Source organism: Elephas maximus, chromosome X (genome assembly GCF_024166365.1).
Source record: "Elephas maximus indicus isolate mEleMax1 chromosome X, mEleMax1 primary haplotype, whole genome shotgun sequence".
Lineage (NCBI taxonomy): Eukaryota > Metazoa > Chordata > Mammalia > Proboscidea > Elephantidae > Elephas > Elephas maximus.
The window spans coordinates 2,002,898-2,024,111 of record NC_064846.1 but is presented as its reverse complement, the minus strand read 5'-3'; the positions used below and the strand labels follow the sequence as shown (position 1 = coordinate 2,024,111).

The following is a 21,214-nucleotide window of genomic DNA, read 5'->3' as shown; positions in this document are numbered from 1 at the left end:
ATGGTGCCTGGCTACCACCACCGACTGCTCTGACAGGTATCACATCAGAGAGCCCTGGACAGAGCAGGAGAAAAATGTAGAACAAAATTTGAATTCATGAACATAAGACCAGACTTACAGATCTGACAGAGACTGGAGAAGCACCTGAGACTATGGCACTTGGACACTCTGGTAACTCAGAATCAAAATCACTCCGGAAGCCCATTTTTCAGACAAAGATTACAGAGACCTATAAAATAAACAATAATACACGCGAGGAATGAGCTTTTTAGTCCAATCATATATAGTAGACCAAATGGGCAACTGCTGCTCAAAAGCAAGACAAGAAGGCAGGAAAGGACAGGAACTGGACAAATGGACACTGGGAACACGGGATGGAACAGGGGAGAGCGCTGCTACATTGTGGGGATTGCAACCAATGTGTGTAAGAGAATTACAGAAAAAAATTGAGGTACCTGATAAGACCTGAAACAACCAGTTTGAGGATGGGGTTTGCTAGTTCCGTTTTCACCCTACTGGTAGCTATCTTCCATACTGTCTCTAAGAGAGGAATATCTGGTAATGATGACATAACTACACTGCGACCCTTCTCTGTCACATACTGGTGTTAATTGCCACACTGCAACTGATCTAAGAAAGAGATGTATACCGTTTTAAGCCAATTGCCTTACAGAGCTTTCCACAGGAAGTCCTGCCTTAAAATAATCTACCACCAATGTAGTAATGTCTTTCGATGATCTGAGTTTGTAAATACTGATCAAATAATGTGTTTCATATCCATTATTTCTCTCTTATAAAACGTCGCTGCTGAGTTGCCATTTTGTATTACTGGATTCCACCACATTGAATTCAGTCTATTCCCAGCTTGAGGTGTCTTTTTTCTTTCAATAAATGTCTCAGTTTTACATTAACCAGAGTATGGTTATTTACTCTAGGACAAACGTCACAAAATGTGTATAAATTTTTGAATGAGAAAGTAACATGAGCTGTAAACTTTCACCTAAAGCACAATAAAATTAAAAAAAAAGAAAGTATTCTGTTCTCATCTTATCTGCCCTTTTGAAGCATTTGACACAGACATTGTTAATCATTGTGCCCTTGAAATCATGCTTTTTCCTGGGTGTTCCCCCACCTCTTTGGAAGTTCTTGCTCAGATTTCTTTTCTGGACTCTCTTCCTCCCTAACCATGATAGGTGATGGTGGTCCTTTGGATTCTATCCCTGACCCTCTTGTCTCCTTCCTCTAAGTGATGACATGTACCTCTTGCCTGTATCAGTGTGGCCCTTCTAGCCATATCTTTATGACTCCCACACAACAATTGGGTGGGACGATGCAAGTAAGATGTATGGAAGCCTAACGAGGTGTGGTTGTTGGTGTTGTGAGTTGGCTTGGCTAGGCCATGATTTTCAGTATTGTGTGACTGTCCTCCATTTTGGGATCTGATGTAATTATTCTAGTTATCCTCCATTTTATGTGTTGTAAATCCTAACTTCTATGTGTTAATGAGGCAGGATTAGCATGGGGTCTATCTTGAGTCACAACCTTGCAGGAGGGCATGACAGAAGTCATACCCTTATTCAAGTCACACACTTCCCTGGAGTGTGGCCTGCATCCAATGTATATACACGTGGGTATAAAAATGGCGTGGGGGCAGAGTCTGACCTCTCTCTTCACGAGGAGGAAGGAGAATCAAGATCAACAGCCCAAGGCTGATTCCTATGAGGCAAAGGACAGACACGCCTCCTCTCTCTGCCATCTTTACCAATTCTGACACTGGCCGTGCTTTCCATGGTGCTCTCTACTTTACTGCTGGGTTCGATAATTCATTGCAATGGCCACACAGAACTCACAGACAATACTCACGATTATGGGGTTTATTAGGAAAGTAACAGATAACAATTCAGGCTCAGGAACACTCAGGGTTACAGTTCTTTGATCAGTATAACCTCTTTCAGCTGTGCTTGCAGGCACACCTCTCTTTGGCCCTAGGCCTCCGTACCTGCTCAGGCCAAGTGTTACAAAGTTGTTTTAGCCCCTGGCAATAAGTGCCCACGCCTAAGTGTCTGTCAGTTGGTCATACTGTGGGGGCTTTTATATTGCTGTGATGCTGGAAGCTATGCCGCCAGTAATCAAATGCCAGTGGGGTCACCCATGGTGGACAGGTTTCAGCTGACCTTCCAGACTAAGAGAGACTAGGAAGAAGGACCTGGGAGTCTACTTCTGAAAAAAAAATAGCCAGTGAAAAACTTATGAAATCTTCACAACTGGACTAATAAGCAACATCATGATAAACAGAGAAAAGACTGAAGTTGTCATGGACTTCATTTTACTTGGATCCACAATCAACACCCATGGAAGAGGCAGTCAAGAAATCAAACAACGCTTTGCATTGGACAAATCTGCTGTAAAAGACCTCTTCAGAGTTTTAAAAAGCAAAGATGTCACTTTGAGGACTAAGGTAAGCCTGACCCAAGCCATAGAGTTTTTCAATCACATCATATGCATGTGACAGGTGGGCAATGAATAAGGAGGACCGAAGAAGGATTGATGCCTTTGAATTGTGGTGTTGGTGAAGAATATTGAATATACCATGGACTGGCAAAAAAAAGGAACAAATCTGTCTTGGAAGAAGTATAGCCAGAATACTCCTTAGAAGCAAGGATGGTGAGGCTTTGCCTCACATCCTTTGGACGTGTTATCAGGAGGGATCAGTTCCCAGAGAAGGAGATCACACTTGGTAAAGTAGACAGTCAATGAAAAAGAGGGAGCTTCTCAGTGAGATGGATTGACACAGTGGCTGCAACAATGGGCTCAGGTATAACAACGATCGTGAGATGGGGGAGGACCGGGCGGTGTTTCATTCTGTAGTCCATACGGTTGCTATGAGTAAGAAGTGAGTCAAGAGCACCTAACAACACAACAGTAAGTGCCCAGAGGCACCCCACTCTGCAAGTAAGCCTTGGCCCAAAAGTATTCAGTTTTCTCACTCTATAGGCTGGGAAGCCCACTGCATGGTCTCCTGCCAGTCTCTCCTGCCACCGCTTCTCACAGTCTTTGGGGTTTCAGCTTGTGGTCTCCTAGGTCCAGGAGCTTCTCAATGCAGGGATCCTGGGTCCAAATAACATGCTCTCCACTTCTGGCTGTCCTTTCTTTTTTTTTTTAATTTTTATTGTGCTTTAAGTGAAAGTTTACAAATCAAGTCAGTCTCTGATACAAAAAATTTATATACACCTTGGTATGTACTCATAGTTGCTTTCCCCCTAATGAGACAGCACACTACTTCCCTCCACTCTCTCTTTTCATGTTCATTCAGCTGGTTGTCCTTTCTTGGTGGTGGTGAGATCCTGTCTCTCCTGCGTCGGGGGTGGCTCATTTCAAGCGCAGAGGGATGGCAAAGCTGACCAATTCCCCTGGTGGGCCACAATTACGCTATTTGCAGAGTCCCACCAAATCACTTGGGTGGGAGTTACCAGACCGTGATGAGAAAGGACACACAAAAGCAATCCAGTGCAGTGCAGCGCATGCTCTGTCAGGGCTTTCTCTCTGTGTATGTGGACCCTGCACCTGGCTCGTTGTTGTCTGACATCTGGTTCTTCGGACTTGAGCCAGTGGCCTGCTGTTTAAACTGCGGTCTTAGTTATTTAGTGCTGCTATAACAGAAATACCACAAGTGGATGGCTTTAACGAAGTGAAATTTATTCTCTCACTGTCTAGGAGGCTAAAAGTCCTAATTCAGGGTGCCAGCTCCAGGAGGCGGCTTTGCCTCTCTGTCGACTCTGGAGGAAGGTCTTTGTCATCAATCTTCCCCTGGTCTAGGAGCTTCTCTGCGCAGGAACCCTGGTCCGAAGGAGGTGCTCTGCTCCTGGCACTACTTTCTTGGTGGTATAAGGTGCGTCTGTCTCTCTGTTCCCTTCTCTCTTTTATATCTCAAAAGAGATTGACTCAAGACACAACCTAATCTTGTAGATTGAGTCCTACCTCACTAACATCATAGAGGTAAGATTTACAACAGTAAGTTCTTCAAGAAAGATGTGATGTTTCCCTGTGTATTACTGACTATGCAAAGGCATTGGACCGTGTGGAGTATAACAAATTATGGATAACATTGCAAAGAATAGGAATTCCAGAACACTTAATCATTGTCATGTGGAACCTGTACATAGAGTGAGAGGCAGTTGTTCAAATAGAACAAGGAGATATCATGTTGCTGAAAATCCGAAAAGGTGTGCATTAGAGTTGTATCCTTTGACCATACCTATTTAATTTGTATGCTGAGCAAATAATCCGATACGCTGGACTATATGAAGAAGAACGGGGCATCAGGATTGGAGGAAGACTCATTAACAACCTGCGTTATGCAGATGACACAACCTTGCTTGCTGAAAGTGAAGAGGATTTGAAGCAGTTACTGATGAAGATGAAAGACCAGAGCCTTCAGTATGGATTACACCTCAACATAAAGAAAACAAAAATCCTCACAACTGGACCAATGAGCAACATCGTGATAAACGGAGAAAAGATTGAAGTTGTCAAGGATTTCATTTTACTTGGATCCACAATCAACACCCATGGAAGCAGCAGTCAGGAAATCAAAGAATGTATTGCACTGGGTACATCTGCAAAATATCTTTTTCAAGTGTTGAAAAGCACAGATGTCAGTTTGAGGACTAAGGTGAGCCTGATCTAAGCTATGGTATTTTCAATCATCTCATACGCATGCAAAACGTGGGTAATGAATCAGGAAGACTGATGAAGAATTGATGCGTTTGAATTATGGTGTTGGTAAAGAATATTGAATATATACCATGGATTACCAGAATAATTAACAAATCTGTTTCGGAAGAAGTACAGCCAGAATGTTCCTTAGAAGCAAGGGTGAGGAGACTATGTCTCATGTCCTTTGGACATGTTATCAGGAGGGATCTGTTTCTTGAGAAGGACATCATGCTTGGTAAAGTACAGGGTTAGTGGAAAAGAGGAAGACCCTCAAATGAGATGGATTGACACAGTGGCTGCAGCAATGGGCTCAAGGGTAACAACGATTGTGAGCATGGGGCTGGACTGGGCAGTGTTTTGTTCTGCTGTACATAGGGTCACTAGGAGTTGGAACCAAATCGAAGACACCTAACAACAACATACGTGTGTGTGTATACATTTCACTGGTTTTTCTCCTTTAGAGAGCTCAGCCTAAGACAAGGAGGGAACATTTCCTAGCTTAAACTGAGGCCAGCACTACCCGATACGAAAGCTACACAAAGCTGGCCAATGAATAAGGAAGACTGAAGAATGCTCCTTAGAAGCAAGGATGGCGAGACTGCATCTTACATACTTTGGACATGTTGTCAGGAGGGATCAGTCCCTGGAGAAGGACATCATGCTTGGCAGAGTACAGGGTCAGCGGAAAAGAGGAAGACCCTCAATGAGGTGGGTTGACACAGCGGCTGCAACAACAGGCTTAAACAGCAGCGATTGTGAGGATAGCGCAGGAGCGAGCAGTGTTTCGTTCTGTTGTACAGAGGGTCGGTAGGAGTTGGAACCCACCCCAAAGCAGCTAACAACATCAGAACAACAGGGAGAACGCGACCACGCCGGAGTCTGTGAAGCGGCGCTCGCCCCGCTCCCATTTGCCCCCGCCTTCTACCTCCGCCTCGCTCTCCCCAAACCATCTGGGTCATCCTGTGCCGGTTGCAGCCGGCGGCGGCCGGCGGACAGCGGGACTGGCTGAGTTTGGCCGCGCCCTCTTTCCCACTGGGAGTGTGCGCGCCTGGAGACGCTTACAACCAACCATTGAAGAGGAGCTGCCGTGAATGGCATGCTCTCTGTCCAATCACCTTCGGGTCTGGCGAGCATGCCTGCACCCGGGCCAATGGTGGCGCGCGGCGGAGCTCGGGCGGGGACTGCGGTCACCTGATCACGGCGGCAGCAGCGGCGGCGGCAGCGGCAGTGGCAGTGGCGGTAACGGCAGACGGCAGCCAGACAGTACAAGCCGAAGATACAATGGCGGCGGCGGCTTGTGTGCGGGCGCGGGCGCGAGCGCGGTCGCGGCGGGCCCCAGCGTTCTGGCAGATTCGGTGGCTGCCGCTGTTACTGGCATTGACGGCAGTGGCGGTGGCGGCGGAGCAGCAGGTGCCGCTGGTGCTGTGGTCGAGTGACCGGTGAGCGGGCCTGGCCGGGGCGTCTCCAGGGGCGGCGGAGCCTGTGGCCGGGCCGCGCTCGCCTGACTCCGGGGCTGGCCTTGGCAGGGGGAGGCGAGGCCTAGAGAACCACTCTCCGTTGCTGGGGAGCGGCGGCGAGTCTGTCGCGGTCAGAGCTCCTGCTCTGCTGGTCGAGCTCCCTGTCCCACCCACGACGTGGTAGCTGGGCATCCATGGGCTTCGGCTTTTAAGCCAGGCGCCCCGCTTGATGGCACTCTTCTGTTCCGTACAGGGACCTGTGGGCTCCTGCGGCCGACACTCACGAGGGTCACGTCACCAGCGACTTGCAGTTGTCTACCTACTTGGACCCCGCCCTCGAGCTGGGCCCTCGGAATGTGCTGCTGTTCCTGCAGGACAAGGTGCGCCGCCCAGGCCTCCGTCATTAGTAGTCGGTCAGGTTCCCTCCCCCCACGACACTTATACCCGTTCTCTAAGGGAAGATTCCGTGACCTTGTCCCAGCTTGTGGAGCAGGGTGCCGCGTCTCCGTGGAAGGCCTGTAGTAGAAGCTTTAGTGGGAATGGTGGGAGTAGCCGAAGGGCACTACCTCGATTGGGAATGAAAGGGGCCACATGCCTACTCAGTATCAAGCACTTCAGGTACATGTTCTGACCGACCTCCCCCCACCGTGCTGGGGATTATCGTCCTGTTTTACACCTGCAAAGACTGATGCCCAAGGAGGGCAGGTGGCTTGCCAAAGGTCACACAGCTCATGAGTGGCAGGGTTGTGATTCTAATTGAAATGGTAATAATAGGGCTGATCACAAAGTGGTTATTTATTGAGTACTTCCTGTGCACTGTGCTAGGTTGATATCATGATCTTGATTTCACTGCCAAGGAAACTAAGGTTTGTAGAGGGGCAGTGATTGCTAAAATTTCATGGTTTATAGACACCGTGGTTGGTTCCAGCTTGAGAATGTTGGACCCTACCAGTTTGTGTTCGTAATGAGTATGCAGTTTTCCCTTCCATTGCGCCTCCCTGGACTCCAGGCAGGCATTTAAGCCATGAGAAGAGTCTAGGGCAGCCTGGAATTGGTGTCTGGGAGGCTGTCAAACCTCAGCTTCACCAGTCCTTGTTGGTGGCCTTTGTAAGTCTTTCCTCTTTGGTTCTCATGCTGTTGCTTGATGGGTAGATAGTGGTGGTCACGCTTGCCCAGTTCTTGCAGGAGGTGGTAAATAATGCAGTCAGACTTGAACCCAGTCAAGTTCTACCAGTTACCAGCCTTTGGACAAACAAAATAATCTTTGTGAATGCCAGTTTCTGCATGTGTAAAATGAAGACACCACTTGCACTAAAGAATTGTGAGGAGTAATTCTTAGAAACGTTGTAAAACATCTAGCTGAGGTCTCTCATTCATTCATTTGCTCATTTGCCAGGGTGGAAGGCCTGCTATGTACTGGATGTTGTTAGGTGTTGAGGATATAAAACCAAAAACCAAACCCAGCGCTGTCGAGTTGATTCCGACTCATAGCGACCCTATAGGACAGGGTAGAACTGCCCCACAGAGTTTCCAAGGAGTGCCTGGTAGATTCGAACTGCTGACCCTTTGGTTAGCAGCCACAGCACTTAACCACTACGCCACCAGGGTTTCCAGCAGAGTAGAACTGCCGCATAGGGTTTCCAAGGCTGTAATCTTTACAGGAGCAGACTGCCACATCTTTCTCCCATAAAGCAGCTGGTGGGTTCGAACCGGCGCCATTCTGGTGAGCAGCCAAGCGCTTAACCACTGTGCTATCAAGGCAGTGGGCAAAATAACTCAAGCCTCTACTATCAGCAAGCTGACATTCTCGTGGGGGCAACCAGTAATTGTGAAGTAGATGTATAATATAGCATCAGTGCTATATTCTTTAAAGAAGATGGAAGCTGGCTAAGAGGACCTAGTGACTCGGGATGCTGTCTCGTTGAAGGTGGGCAGCCAAGGCCTCTGGGAGGGAATACTGACTGAGAGAGGGAGCCACGTGGTTGTGAGGGAGGGGGATTCCAGGCAGAAGGAACAGTAGGTGCAAATGTTCAGGGCTGGGAGCGCTCTTGATGAACTCAGGGAAGAGCCAGCGTGGCTGGGGTATAGTGAGTGAGAACGGGGTACGAGACGTCAGGTACCCAGGAGATGAGATAGGCCTTGTAGGCTATGGAAAAAGGTTGATTGTGATCCTAAGTGTGATGGGAAGCCTTCGGCGATTTCTACCGGGAATGACTTGATGTCTTCATTAAAGGAAGCACATGGGACACAGTGGTGGTTCCGGTTCCCTGTTCTCAGGAACCCTGGCTTCCCCTGGCTTTAGGAAGGAGAGCCTAGGACCCTAAAGAGGGTTAGCTTTCCTGCCCGGAGGGAGGGGAGGCTGGGCGAGTTTGCATACTAAATAGTGTAGTTAGAGAAGCTGATTAATATTGCTTGGCCTTTAGGTGGAACTGAGAAAAGGTAGCTGAGAAAAGCTAGTGGAAGCTGGAGCTGGGTTGGGGTGGAGCTGGGAGTTGAAGGACATCTGTAGGTTGGGGAGGGAAAAGGTTGGGGCTGGGGTTCCTGTGGGCTGAGGACTGCGAAAGACTCCAGTGCTTCTGGCAGCCTCTTCCAAGATCCAGTCTCTCTCCCCCCTTCAAAAACAGGCGGAGAGGGGAATTCTCAGGCCCCTTTAGAAGGGGTCCTAGTTCAGTACTCCAGCCTGCACCTGGGCGGCTCACTCACCCCATAGCAGCCTGTGTCTTTGCCATCAGCCCTAGGAGGCATTCAGGCTGTGTTCTTGGCTGCCCCTCCCCACCCCCTCCCCAGCTTCCGTGTTCCCTACCAAGTTCCTCTTGTCTCTCTGTGAGGGGTGGCTGACTGACTGGGATGAACACAAGTCAGCTGGCAGTGCCGCAGGTTCCTCCCAGCCCCAGCCCTGTGACCACCGTTCCTGTCTTCTCACCCTGCCTGAGCCCTGAGCATGCTGGAGGGAAGGAAGGGAGCCTCCCCCACGCCTTGCTGTTCTTGGTACCAGACCAAATCCTACTCTAAACAGGGCTTTGCTGGGCCCGCTCTAGGCCCTGGCCCCTTGACCTCGTCCAGGCTCAGGAGGCTGTCTTCCCCTGCTTTCCTCCTAGCTGAGCATTGAGGATTTCACCGCATATGGCGGGGTGTTTGGCAACAAGCAGGACAGCGCTTTTTCAAACCTAGAGGTAAGAGCCCTGTGTGTGGCATCCCGGTGTCCCGCACCCCACCCCAGCACCATAAAAACTATGCCTTTGGGAATAAGACATTTGCTGTGAGGTCCAAAGACCTGGGGCCTGAGTGTCAGGCAGGGGTGCAGGGTGGGCTTCAGACCCCCGTGTGGGCATGCTTTGCCAGAGGAGAGCTGCTGGACAGGCCTTGGGGGTGAATTTTGTGACATTGAGCAGCCACTAGTCCCCCACTGACTCTGCCTTCCATCCCCCTGCCCCCAGAATGCCCTGGCCCTGGCCCCCTCCTCGCTGGTGCTCCCTGCAGTTGACTGGTATGCTGTCAGCACCTTGACCACCTACCTGCAGGAGAAACTTGGGGCCAGCCCCCTGCACGTGGACCTGGCCACACTGCGGGAGCTGAAGCTCAATGCCAGCCTCCCGGCCTTGCTACTCATCCGGCTGCCCTACACGACCAGGTACAGTCCTGCCCTTAGCCTGCAGCCCCCAGGCCAGTGGAGCCTCTGGGCCTGGAGAGCACTGAAACCTGGGCCCTGGGCTCTGGTAGCATGGTGCAACCAAAGGAGACAGTCCTTTCGTTAAGCACCTTGAAACCCTTTTGGAACGTGCCTGTGTGGCCAGAGGAGTTGAGGGGATTGTGTGTGGAAGGCAGTGAACCTGGCTTTCATGCAGGTTTCAGAAAGCCCCTAGGTGGAGTGTGCAGGCTCAGTGAGCAGGGAGCGTGGAGTAGTACGCTGAACCAGTATTCTGAGGCCTGGGCCTTCAGTGGAGGCTGCCAAGTGGTGGGAGGCTAGAGAGGTGGACAGGTGCAGGGCAGAGGGGAACATGAGGAGGTGAGCTTTTGGGACTTGAGGGCCAGGGCTGCCTACACAAGGGCACTAACGTTCCATTTCTTTGATAGCTCTGGCCTGATGGGTTCCAGGGAAGTCCTCACAGGCAACGGTGAGTGGCATTGGGACCTGTACCCTTACCTGACCCCCCGTCCCTGTCCACTTCTGTGACACAGCTGGTGGCATGACCCCAGAGATGCCCAAGAACTCCTCAGCTTCTGCCTCACTCCCAGGAGGCCCTGCCTGTTCCCCACAGTTGCTTTCTGCTCAGCGGGATGTCAGGCTGTGAGGGCCTCATGCTGCTGGAGTCTTGTCAGAAGTCTGCTTCCCTCCACCAGAGTAAATCCAAGAATTTGGGGGAGTTGGCTTTTTGCCATGAAGGACAGTTACGGTTTTTAGTGGTTGATATTTTGGAAGAAGACCATCAGGCCTTTTGTCCAAGGTGCCTCTGGGTGGGCTCTCTGCCAACCTTTTGGTTAGCAGCCAGGCGCTTAACTGTTTGCACCATCCAGGGCCTCCTTGGGAGTCTTACGTGAATGTATGTGGCGGGGTCTGTAACTATGGTCATATCTCTACATATTTATATCTGCATTTCTATATCTGTATCCGTATCATATTCTATATCCATGCCCATATGTCTGTATATTTATATCCCTGTCTGTTTGTATTTTTTCATTTCTCTTTGTTACACCTTGTCATTAGGAAATCGATAATCAAGGCTCCCAGGGCCCAAGGGAGGCTGGATGGAGGGCGGGATGAGAAACAGCTGCTGTTAGTCTGGGCTCATCAACAGCTACTAAAAACATCTGGTGAAAGGTTGATGCGGAACTGGCTCTGGCAAGGGTGTTAAAGCACCACACCACAGGTGACGAGCCAGTTGTGGTGGTGGTGCTTCACAACGGGGACATTTGGCAGTCCCCACCTCAACCAGGTGATCCAGTTGTGCGTCATCAGCACGTGACCCGGCTCTTTGCTCTCCCCATTTGCTTAGACGAGGTCATCGGGCAGGTACTGAGCACACTGAAGTCCGAGGATGTCCCGTACACCGCAGCCCTCACAGCAGTCCGCCCTTCCAGGGTACGTGCCCTTCCCCGCAGGGTGCCTTGGGAGGTGAGGGGTGGCGGGCCACAGGCAGGGCCGCTGTGGGCTGAGGACGTTGACATGGGGCGGCTCTGTATGGAGGGCCTGAGCTTCCTCCCTCCAGGCAGCAGGTGATAATCTTGCCCTGTGAGCTCATGGGTTGGTGTATGTGAAAATTAGTCAAAGTGGTTCCTGAGATTAAGGAATTAGGAAGATAATACAGGGTGCAGGCTGGCTGGGGAGGGCTTCTTGAAGGAAGGGCTCTGAGTCTGGCCAGTGGGTGTTGGTGTGGTGAAGAGGATTGCCTTCCTGGGGGCAGGGCAGCTGGTTTAGGGCTTGGGTCCAGGGTGGTGGTGAGAAGGCTCATTGGCTGTCTCCACAGGTGGCCCGGGATGCAGCCATGGTGTCTGGGGGTCTGGGTCGACAGCTGCTAGAAAAAACGACAGAGACGGATGTGCCTCACCCCCCTGTGAGCTACAATGACACAGCCCCCCGAATCCTACTCTGGGCCCAGAACTTCTCTGTGGCTTATAAGGACCAGTGGGAGGACCTGACCTCCCTCACTTTTGGGGCCCAGGAACTCAACCTTACTGGCTCGTTCTGGAACAACTCTGCCGCTGGGTGAGGACATTCGGGCTGGGGAGGAGCTTGGCCATAGAGGTGATGTTCTGCCTCCGTGGGTCAGGGCCGCTGGCGGGGAGGCAGCCGGACGTGGGGATGGCATGGCCTTGTAGGGTGTGGTCACTGTGGGGTGTGGGTAGTATCATGGGGTGGGGGCTGTTGGAGGGGGAGTTGCTCAGAGTTCTGCCTCCATCATGCTTTCTGGGCCTTGGTTGGGGCCTTTGTCGTTAACGCCTCATGGTCACCTGGGAACTTGGTGCGTCCCCTAGAGCGGAATCTCCTGGACTGAACATAGGGCAAATACTAGGCCAGCTTCCTGAGCCAGCTGTGGGGCTCCTGTGCCCTTGCTGTGTGGCCAGGGAGACTGCTACTCCTCCATTTGCCCTCACCCCCAAAAACCCAACCCATGTATCACTGCAACCCCACGTGGAATTGAAAGAAGAGGCAGTGGACTCTAGGAACCAGAGGAATGAGCCTTGAGTTATAGCCGGAAGACCTGGCTTCTAGCTCATTCCTGAGTTGAAATGTGACTGGGGGAAACACTCTCCTCTCTGGGCCTCAGTTTTCCCATCTGTAAAGAGGGAGCACTACATCCTCAGTTGTCATGAAGACCTGGGGGCAGGCTAAGTAGGGGTAGACGTGAGAAACTCGGTCCTTGAAGCCACTCACGGCCTTTTCCTCTGACCCCACAGACTCACACTGACCTACGAGCAACTCTTTGGTACCAGAGTGACATTCAAGTGAGTTCTGGGGCCGCCAAGGTGGGGCAGGCTGGGTGTGGCTCTGGCTTCCCCCACATGCCTGACCACTTGTGTTGCCCACCCCTAGGTTCATTTTGGCTAACCGCTTCTACCCAGTGTCTGCCCGGCACTGGTTTACCATGGAGCGCCTTGAAATCCACAGCAATGGCTCTGTCACCTACTTTAACGCCTCCCAGGTCACTGGGCCCAGCATCTACTCCTTCCACTGCCAGTATGTCAGCAGCCTCACCAAGAATGGCAATCTCCTTGTGCCCCAAATACAACCCTCTCTCTGGCAGATGACGCTCCAGGACTTCCAGGTATGGCGAGGGGAGCTACGGTATGAGTAGGGGGAGGAGAGAGGCCTCAAGAGTCTTCAGTGGCCTCATCTGGGCTCCTGTAGTTGAGAGTCCTGTTCCCACAGTGCCCCTGGCCCTGGGAGACTCAGAATGTCCACCACCTGGGGGATCTCAGCCCTTGCTGGACATCCTCACTGCAGGGGGCCATGAGGTCCCACCAATTGTGTCTTGTCTGGCCCCAGATCCAGGCCTTCAATGTGACGGGCGAGCATTTCTCCTACGCCAGCGACTGTGCCGGCTTCTTCTCCCCGGGCATCTGGATGGGGCTGCTCACCTCCCTCTTCATGCTCTTCATCTTCACCTATGGCCTGCACATGATCCTCAGCCTCAAGACTATGGACCGCTTTGATGACCACAAGGGCCCTGCCATCTCTCTGACCCAGATAGTGTGACCACCCTGCGCTGCTGGGGGGCCGAGGGGCGTGGCAGTGTCCTGGTCGTCACTTTTCCACCTCTGGTCACGCCAGACTGGAGGGCTGCCATAGCATGAAACCCCAAGGTCCCTCACCCTGGCTCCCTTCCCTTTCCATCCTGGGGGGCCCCCCTGTGTCTCCCAACAAGATGTATGTACATTCTGCATAGGTAGTAAGTAGACAAATCTTCCAGGCTCAGTCGAGGTGAGGGAGAGGGAACGTTAATTCTAGGGACTGCTTCTCCCCCTTTTTCTCCTCTCTCCAACATCGCCGCTTACTGTTTACAGTGCTTGTGTGCGGCACATGCCCCCTCCCCAAGCTTGACAGGGCTTCCTGCAGCAGCCTGCAGCTTGACAGTCCCCGAGTTTGGGGAGTATAGAAGTAGTATTTAACTGTGTGTCCTGCTTAGCTGTCGTTGTTTGATCTTTTTTGATGATGTCGTGCTAAAAAGCAGCAGTACCCAAACAAAACACCCAGTACAGTGGGATTTATTTTTGTGGTCTGAGAAGGAAGGGACCTCCATGGCAGGTGGGTTCAGTGTGATCCCTGAATTTCTAGCATTTTCCCACCAGGAGGGCCTGGCAGCAGCCTGGGGCACTCAGTTATTTTCTTTACTGATAAATAAAAACGGGTTGCCATGCGTTGGGCCTCTGGTTCCTCATTTCTCCACGGACAGAAGAGAGGCGGGAGGAAGGGCCTGGATGTAGCCGAGCCCGCCAAGGGGTGCAGCGGCCTTGCGGGGGTCCAGCTGGCAGCACCTCCAGAAGCTGGGAGAGGCTTTTGCCAGCTAGGCCCTCAACGGTTCAGCAGGAATGGGGGTCCGTGCCGGGGCGACGAGGGTCGGGGCGGTGCTGAGTCACGGTACGTGCAGCTCCTGGGGGGAGAGGCCGCCATGATAAAAGATACTCGGGGCTTCCGAGGAGGACCGCCCGGAGGGCTGGAGGGCGCGGTCGGCCGCCCCGCGCCGCCAGTCCCAACACGCCGCCCCCGGCCCTCCGCAGCAGTGCGTGGCCGCTGCGCGCGCTCCAGCATCCCGGGGGGCGGGGCGGGGCGGGGCGGGGCGGGGCGCGCGCGGCTCCCGCGGACGGATTCCTCGCGGGGCCGCAGAACCGACCGCCCCCTCCTGCGCCGACCACCCAGCCCGCCCCTCCCCACTCTTCAGCAGCCGCAGAAACAGGCAGCTGGGAGAGCTGCGCTGGTGCTCGAGCCCGGGCCCCAGCCGCCCTACTGGGACGCGTGCTGCTGAGGCTGCGCGGCGCCTGAGAGCGGCGGGGGGCGGGGAGGAGCCGGGACTCTTTGACGCGGCGGAGGCGTCGGACGTCTGAGCGTCGTGCCGCCATCTTTGGTCCAGTGCGGCGGCGGCGGCTGCGGCGGCGGCTGTGGTGAAGGAGGTGGAGGAGGAGCCGGAGCTGGCGCTGGCATCGAGGACTGAACCATGGACGAGGAATATGATGTGATCGTGCTGGGGACCGGCCTCACCGTGAGTCCGCCCTCGCGGCATCGGTGGCCCGTGGCCCCACTTCGCGACCACCTATCCCCGCGATGATGCACTTCCCAAACGACGCCGGCCCGACCTCCCGTCCTCTCCCGTACCCTCAGCCCTTCAGCCCCTCAGCCCCAGCGCCGGATGCCCCCGGCGCTTCTTGTCCCCCGAAAAAACAGCCTCCGCTGCCATCCCCACCCGACCTCACCTCTACCCGCTGCCGCGTCCCCGTCTCAGCGGGGTGCCCCTCCCAATCGCCCCCCGCGATCTCGGGCCCGGACCTCTCCCCCCCTCCACGACCCTCTCATCCAGCCTGCTGGGCCGGGAAACGCACCCTGCTTGGGCGACGCCCCGATGCTCCGACCCCGCCCACCGGCCCCCTATCGCCCGCACAGCGGCCCCCTATCTGCGCTAATCCGATGAAGGATGAGGTGTCCATCTCGATTCACGGTGTCTCGCTAGGGTAGGCCCTCATCCCGTCTCCCCAGCTGCTTCTGGGGCCGGGGGACCCAGTGAATGTTCCAGAAGCAGCAGCAGTGGGGCCGTTGAGCACATTCCGCTCCCCCACCGCAGTTCCCCATGGCGACCGCGGGCTGAGTCAGATCCGCAGCCTTTGTCCTTGGGTTGGTGACACCGACTAGGGCTTCTTCCCCGTAGCCTCGACCCAGCTGGACAACGTCCGCAGATGTGGCCGCGAAGGCTTAGGGTCGTCCGAACCTTCGGAGGAGGCGCGGTCCGGGGCGGGCGGGCGGGCGGATTGCCGCCGCCGGGTCTGCCCTGGGGCCTAGAGTTCTAGCAGCGCTCCTCGGACTCATTGTGTCTTAGCCGCCTTTTCCGCGGCCCTAGGGCCCCTACGTCGACGGGGGCTTTCTGGGCGTGTGGGCTGCTCGGAGCGGTCTTTGCCTCCAAGCGGCTGTTATTTCTTTTCTTGTGCATCTCTTGGCTCAGCAGGGTATAGAGGAGAAGCCTAGTGAAGCTCTGGCCTGCGGTTTCAGGTTAGGTGACCAGCTCTGGTGAGGAGGAGCTGTCCACAGGCACAGGGTCCTTGTTTAGATTTGCTCTTTTCTCAAGTTCCTGGGTGGGGAACAGTCAGGGCTCCTACTGCGAATGTGTGGGTGGGGAGTCATGTAGGGACTGTCACGTCTCCCCTTAGGAATGTATTTTGTCTGGCATCATGTCTGTGAATGGGAAGAAGGTGCTGCACATGGACCGGAACCCATACTATGGCGGGGAGAGCTCCTCCATCACGCCCCTGGAGGAGGTGAGATTCAGCCCCACCCCTAAAAAATAGAAACCTACCATCCCTTTAATCAACCTTCTCATGCGCTGGAAGCAGCTCCCCAGGTTCTCTCTCTGGGCAGCAGGGCTGGGGGCTGGGGAGGGAGGGGATGGCCCTGAGGTATCTCTTCCTGTCCTGCTTGCAGTTGTATAAGCGTTTCCAGCTCCTGGAGGGGCCTCCTGAGTCGATGGGCCGGGGCCGAGACTGGAATGTTGACCTGATCCCCAAATTCCTGATGGCCAATGGTGAGGGGGACGAAGAAGGTATTGGGGGGTGATCGGGAAGACCAGAAGCAGGTCAGGCTCCAGAGAAGGGGTAGTCAGGCCAGTTAGAAGAAGGGGGCCATGCTGATACTGCTGTTCTCCTTTGCCTACAGGACAGTTGGTAAAGATGCTGCTGTACACAGAGGTGACTCGTTACCTGGATTTTAAAGTGGTAGAGGGCAGCTTCGTCTATAAGGGGGGCAAGATTTACAAAGTGCCATCCACTGAGACCGAAGCCTTGGCTTCTAGTGAGTTCCCTGGGCCAAAGAATAGTTGGGAGGTGGGGGAGGCAGACTGCCCTTATTAATACGGGTGGAAAGGTCCAGACCAAGGTGCCCCTTTACCCAGGCTTCTATTTCTCGTACGGTACCAGTGGCCCTTTGCTCTATTCCGTGTGTGCCGCCTGTCATGCCTCATGGCTTGTTGCCAGGGTAGAAGTCCAGACATGGAGGGGCGTGGATGGGGCCTCCTGTTGAAAGACTTCAACCTTTGAAAGGGTTTCCACTTGATCTGTGAAGCATCCCCAAGCCTTGGAGCTGGAAGGGCCCTTAGAGCCTGTGCAGCCCAGCCCCCTCTTTGTATAGGTGGATAAACTGAGGTCTAGAGAGGCAGCGGGATTAACCTAGTCAGTGGCAGTCTTCAGCTAGGAGCTTGGGCTCCTGGTTTTTTGCTCTAACCTGGTGGGAAGAAGAGGTTTATGATTTCGTGGCAACAGGATTCCCCTCACAACGTTTTCTTCAGATTTGATGGGCATGTTTGAGAAACGGCGCTTCCGCAAGTTCCTGGTTTTTGTGGCAAACTTTGATGAGAACGACCCCAAGACCTTTGAAGGGGTTGACCCCCAGACTACCAGCATGCGCGATGTCTACCGGAAGTTTGACTTGGGCCAGGACGTCATTGACTTCACTGGCCACGCCCTGGCGCTCTATCGCACTGATGAGTGAGGGGAAGCTGGGATGGGGCGGTCCCCTTCCTCGAACACTGCCCTTCACACACCTGATTTCTATGCCCTCTGTGCTCAGCTACCCACTCAGACTGTTGTTCTGCATGTGACCCATGGTTCTTCCCCAGGGGGTGGGAAGGCCGGCTCAGTGCCTGGGTTGGGGTGAGGTGGCGGGCAGGAGGGGGTCTGCTGTTTGAGCATCTTTCTCTGCTTCCTCAGCTACCTGGACCAGCCCTGTCTTGAGACCATCAACCGCATCAAGCTGTACAGCGAGTCCCTGGCCCGGTATGGGAAAAGCCCGTATCTATACCCTCTCTATGGCCTTGGCGAGCTGCCCCAGGGATTTGCAAGGTGAGGACATAGCTTTTTTCAATTGGTATTACCAAGTAGAACTAAGGACAGACAATAAAATGGTCACCTTAAGTTGTTTGTGGTGTTTTTATTTTCACTCCTGTGACCTGAATTTACTTCCCGTGACACTTGGAAGGAGGGGGCACAGCAGCAGTGGGTTGATCGTAGAGGCGAAGAGCCAGCTTTCCAGTAATCTGGATTGCTCAGCTCACAGTTCATGTCTGAGGTAATACTAGGGATGGACCTTAGTTGTAGTGAGGCCCCAGAGTCTTTATTGATGGCTCAGGCAATAATAGCTGGCTCTTCTCTGGAGCTTCCTTGGTTTTTGGTTCCATGTGGAGCTGTGCCCTTATGGCACCCTCATATGTAGTCCTCTGGAGAATATTTGGGGCCAGAGAGGAATGAGTGCAGTGAGTTCAGCCCTGAGTTTGTGGCAGTGGCAGAGCTGCTGGGACAAGCAGCTGGGTTTCCGGGGTTCTGCCCAGCCTGGAGCAGCCTTCTCTGCACCCCAGGGACGGGTGGGGGAGCGGGGCAGTGGTACCAGGTCCCTGTTTCTCCTGGCAAGGAGACTTCACTACCACCCCCACCCCCCCCCCCCCCCGCGCCCAGATTGAGTGCCATCTATGGCGGGACGTATATGCTCAACAAACCTGTGGATGACATCATCATGGAGAATGGCAAGGTGGTGGGTGTGAAGTCAGAGGGAGAGGTAAGCGGGCTCCACTGGACAGCCACTCTGCCTTCTCCGCGCAGTTTAGGCAGAATGGTCCGGGTACGGTGTGGCCTGGTTTCACGGGCTCCATGTTCCTGGTGATTCTGATTGGGGTGTCTGCTGCTACTTAGCACCGAGGACCCCTGTGCCAGGGACTTGGGGTGCAAAAGCAGTCTGTGTAGCCATTCCTGTTACCGAGAGGTGTCTCTAAAAGCCCACGTACCATGTCGGTGGTCCAGAGTTTCCTTAATCACGGGGTCTCAGTAGAGGGGGTTGGCCCGGTGTATTGGGCCCTGTCACCCTGAGCAGGTTGAGAGCCCTGTGCAGAGCAGGGCTGCGTGTTGCGGGAGGGGCAAGCAGTGGCAGAGAGGCCTCTGCCTGCTGAAGTTGCCACCCGTAGGTTTGGGCCCTGCCCCCTGGCCATCTAGGGAAGTGATAGGACCCAGGACCGAGTCCTCCCTGTGCCTTCACAGGTGGCCCGCTGCAAGCAGCTGATCTGTGACCCCAGCTACATCCCCGACCGAGTACGGAAGGCAGGCCAGGTGATCCGTATCATCTGTGTCCTGAGCCACCCCATCAAGAACACCAACGACGCCAACTCCTGCCAAATTATCATCCCCCAGAACCAGGTCAACAGGAAGTCAGGTGGGTAGAGAGCCAAGGTGGGACTTGTTCTAATACATTCCTTCTGGGGTTGTGCTGCCTCTCCCTATCAGACTTGGGGCTCCCTGCCTAATCCTTCCGTGGAAGAAATGGGGCCCCAGGGCTTGGATGGCTTCTCTTGGACTCTTCTCCTCCATGAAGGTAGCAGCTTGGGCGCTGCCCATTGCACAGGGCTGTAGGGAGTGGGTAGGCCACCAGCACCCCCCTGCATGCATGGCTGTGTACCCTTTGGCTTTTGTTCACTGAGCACTTACTGTGGTCAGACATCTACGTGTGCATGATCTCCTACGCGCACAACGTGGCTGCACAGGGCAAGTACATTGCTATCGCCAGCACCACAGTGGAGACCTCGGAGCCTGAGAAGGAGATAGAGCCAGCCCTGGAGCTGCTGGAGCCCATTGATCAGAAGTGAGAAGCTGGGGGGGTCTGGAGGCCAGGCTCAGCCCCAGGGGGATGAAGGGAACCGAGGGGCTTTCTTGAGAGGGGCTGGAAGGGGGACCCGTTGTGAGGCCTGTCCTCTCCCCTCCCGTCTGCCCCTCAGGTTTGTGGCCATCAGTGACTTGTACGAGCCCACTGATGATGGCTCCGAGAGCCAGGTAAGCAGACCTGTCCTGGCTCCTTGGCTCCCAGCTGCCCACCAGGGCCTCTGTCCATCTCACCCTGGGCCCCTGGTTGGCTGTTTTCAGGTGTTCTGTTCTTGCTCCTATGATGCCACCACCCACTTTGAGACAACGTGCAATGACATCAAAGACATCTACAAACGCATGGTTGGCTCGGCCTTTGACTTTGAGAATATGAAGCGCAAACAGAATGACGTTTTTGGTGAAGCTGACCAGTGATTGCTGACTGCCTGCCTGCCCGCCCCAGCCCACTCCTCAGTCCGGGACGACTGGACTGGGGCCGGGCCCTCCTGTTTCTGTTATCCTCTGCTTCCTCCACCCTGGTCCCCATCACCCACCTCATTGATTCACTGACCAAATCCTTAACCTTAGCAGTGGTTTGGGAGATGGGGGTTGGGTAGCATTCTGTTTCTTGGCCATTCCTTTATCCTGGAAAAAGAGGGTTCCTTTCCTCGTGTGTCTCCGTCCCCCACTCCTAATTCTTCTGCTCTGTTTGTGAAGAATGTGGCGGAAAAACCGACTTCTATCCCCGCTGCCCTTACTCTCCTCCGGTAGTGGCCTTTGGAGATATCCCCTGCCTCCCCCCACCAAGTCTTGCGTGTGTTGGAAGAGAAGGGGCCCTCCCAGTACAAAGTTGCATTCCCCCTCTAACTTATTCTAATTTATTAACCTCGGTCCCGCCTGAGCACATGAGAAGGGAGTGCTGAGCCCTGTCTCACAGACCGCCTTTTGTGTGATCTGAGTTGGACCCTTCCCATCCCTGGCGCAGTCTGGGAAGAGGGAAAAGGCCTGGGCGTAGCATGGTCGGAGGTTGATCTTGCTGTTTTTGTTTTTGCCTTTGTGTTCGTGTCCTCTGGTTCTTGCTGAGAGAAAAAAGAAATTTGAGCAAAGCAGGAGGTGGGAAAATGGATCCAAACCACAGTGTTCCCTGCTCCAGTCTACACCTTTCCTTTAGTGGTGGGAAACCCTAACCTTGCAAAGTGGATGTGCCCCCTTCCCGACCTCTAGTGTATTTCACAGAAAAACTCCCAATAAACCTGTGTTGAAACCTGAGCCTGGTTCTTTAGTTTTATTATGGAAAAGCTGGGTGCTGGGCTGTAGGATCCTGAGTTTGGGCCTTCACTTCATTCCATATGAGAATTGAGCCAAACCAAGACACTGTAAAAGGTGACAGTGTTCGTCAGATCAGGAGTCACAGCTCCAGAACCAAGGGGGCCTTTACAGAAGAAGCTGGGGTCCAATCAACCTGCCCAGGCCACTCGGCCAGTTGGTGTTGGCAGCAGGACTTACCACCCTTTTAGGGTCCAGTGTAGGAAGCACCGGGTCTGGGACCCGGCCTCGGGAGGGGGTCGGTGTGGGGTGGGGAGGGGCAGAGAGGACTTAGGGGCTCCTGCCTCTAGCCGAAAGGATGCCGAGGGACGGGCCTGGCGACCCCTCAAGGCGGGGACTCAGAGGCGGTGGAGGCGCCGCCCGCTGGGGCGGGGCGGGGCGGTCTGCGGGGCGGAGCCCAC

The 21,214-nt window shown here is 54.0% G+C and overlaps 2 protein-coding genes across 2 annotated transcripts; both read left to right on the top strand.

Annotated features, from left to right (window-relative positions):
* The first annotated feature begins 5,840 nt into the window (after positions 1 to 5,840).
* On the top strand, positions 5,841 to 14,036 carry ATP6AP1 (ATPase H+ transporting accessory protein 1). Its single transcript, XM_049872536.1, has 10 exons — positions 5,841 to 6,155; positions 6,427 to 6,553; positions 9,272 to 9,346; positions 9,611 to 9,804; positions 10,248 to 10,288; positions 11,168 to 11,253; positions 11,639 to 11,877; positions 12,570 to 12,617; positions 12,706 to 12,937; positions 13,159 to 14,036. The coding sequence occupies exons 1-10, from the start codon at positions 5,998 to 6,000 to the stop codon at positions 13,366 to 13,368; spliced, it is 1,410 nt and encodes a 469-aa protein (XP_049728493.1). The 5' UTR covers positions 5,841 to 5,997; the 3' UTR covers positions 13,369 to 14,036.
* A 676-nt stretch (positions 14,037 to 14,712) lies between these two features.
* Positions 14,713 to 20,756, top strand: GDI1 (GDP dissociation inhibitor 1). The gene is made up of 11 exons (XM_049872717.1): positions 14,713 to 14,869; positions 16,026 to 16,133; positions 16,297 to 16,396; positions 16,528 to 16,662; positions 17,156 to 17,354; positions 17,577 to 17,708; positions 18,318 to 18,417; positions 18,894 to 19,065; positions 19,347 to 19,491; positions 19,625 to 19,679; positions 19,770 to 20,756. Exons 1-11 carry the CDS (start codon positions 14,825 to 14,827, stop codon positions 19,920 to 19,922), a joined length of 1,344 nt encoding a protein of 447 aa, XP_049728674.1. The 5' UTR covers positions 14,713 to 14,824; the 3' UTR covers positions 19,923 to 20,756.
* The last annotated feature ends 458 nt before the right edge of the window (positions 20,757 to 21,214 follow it).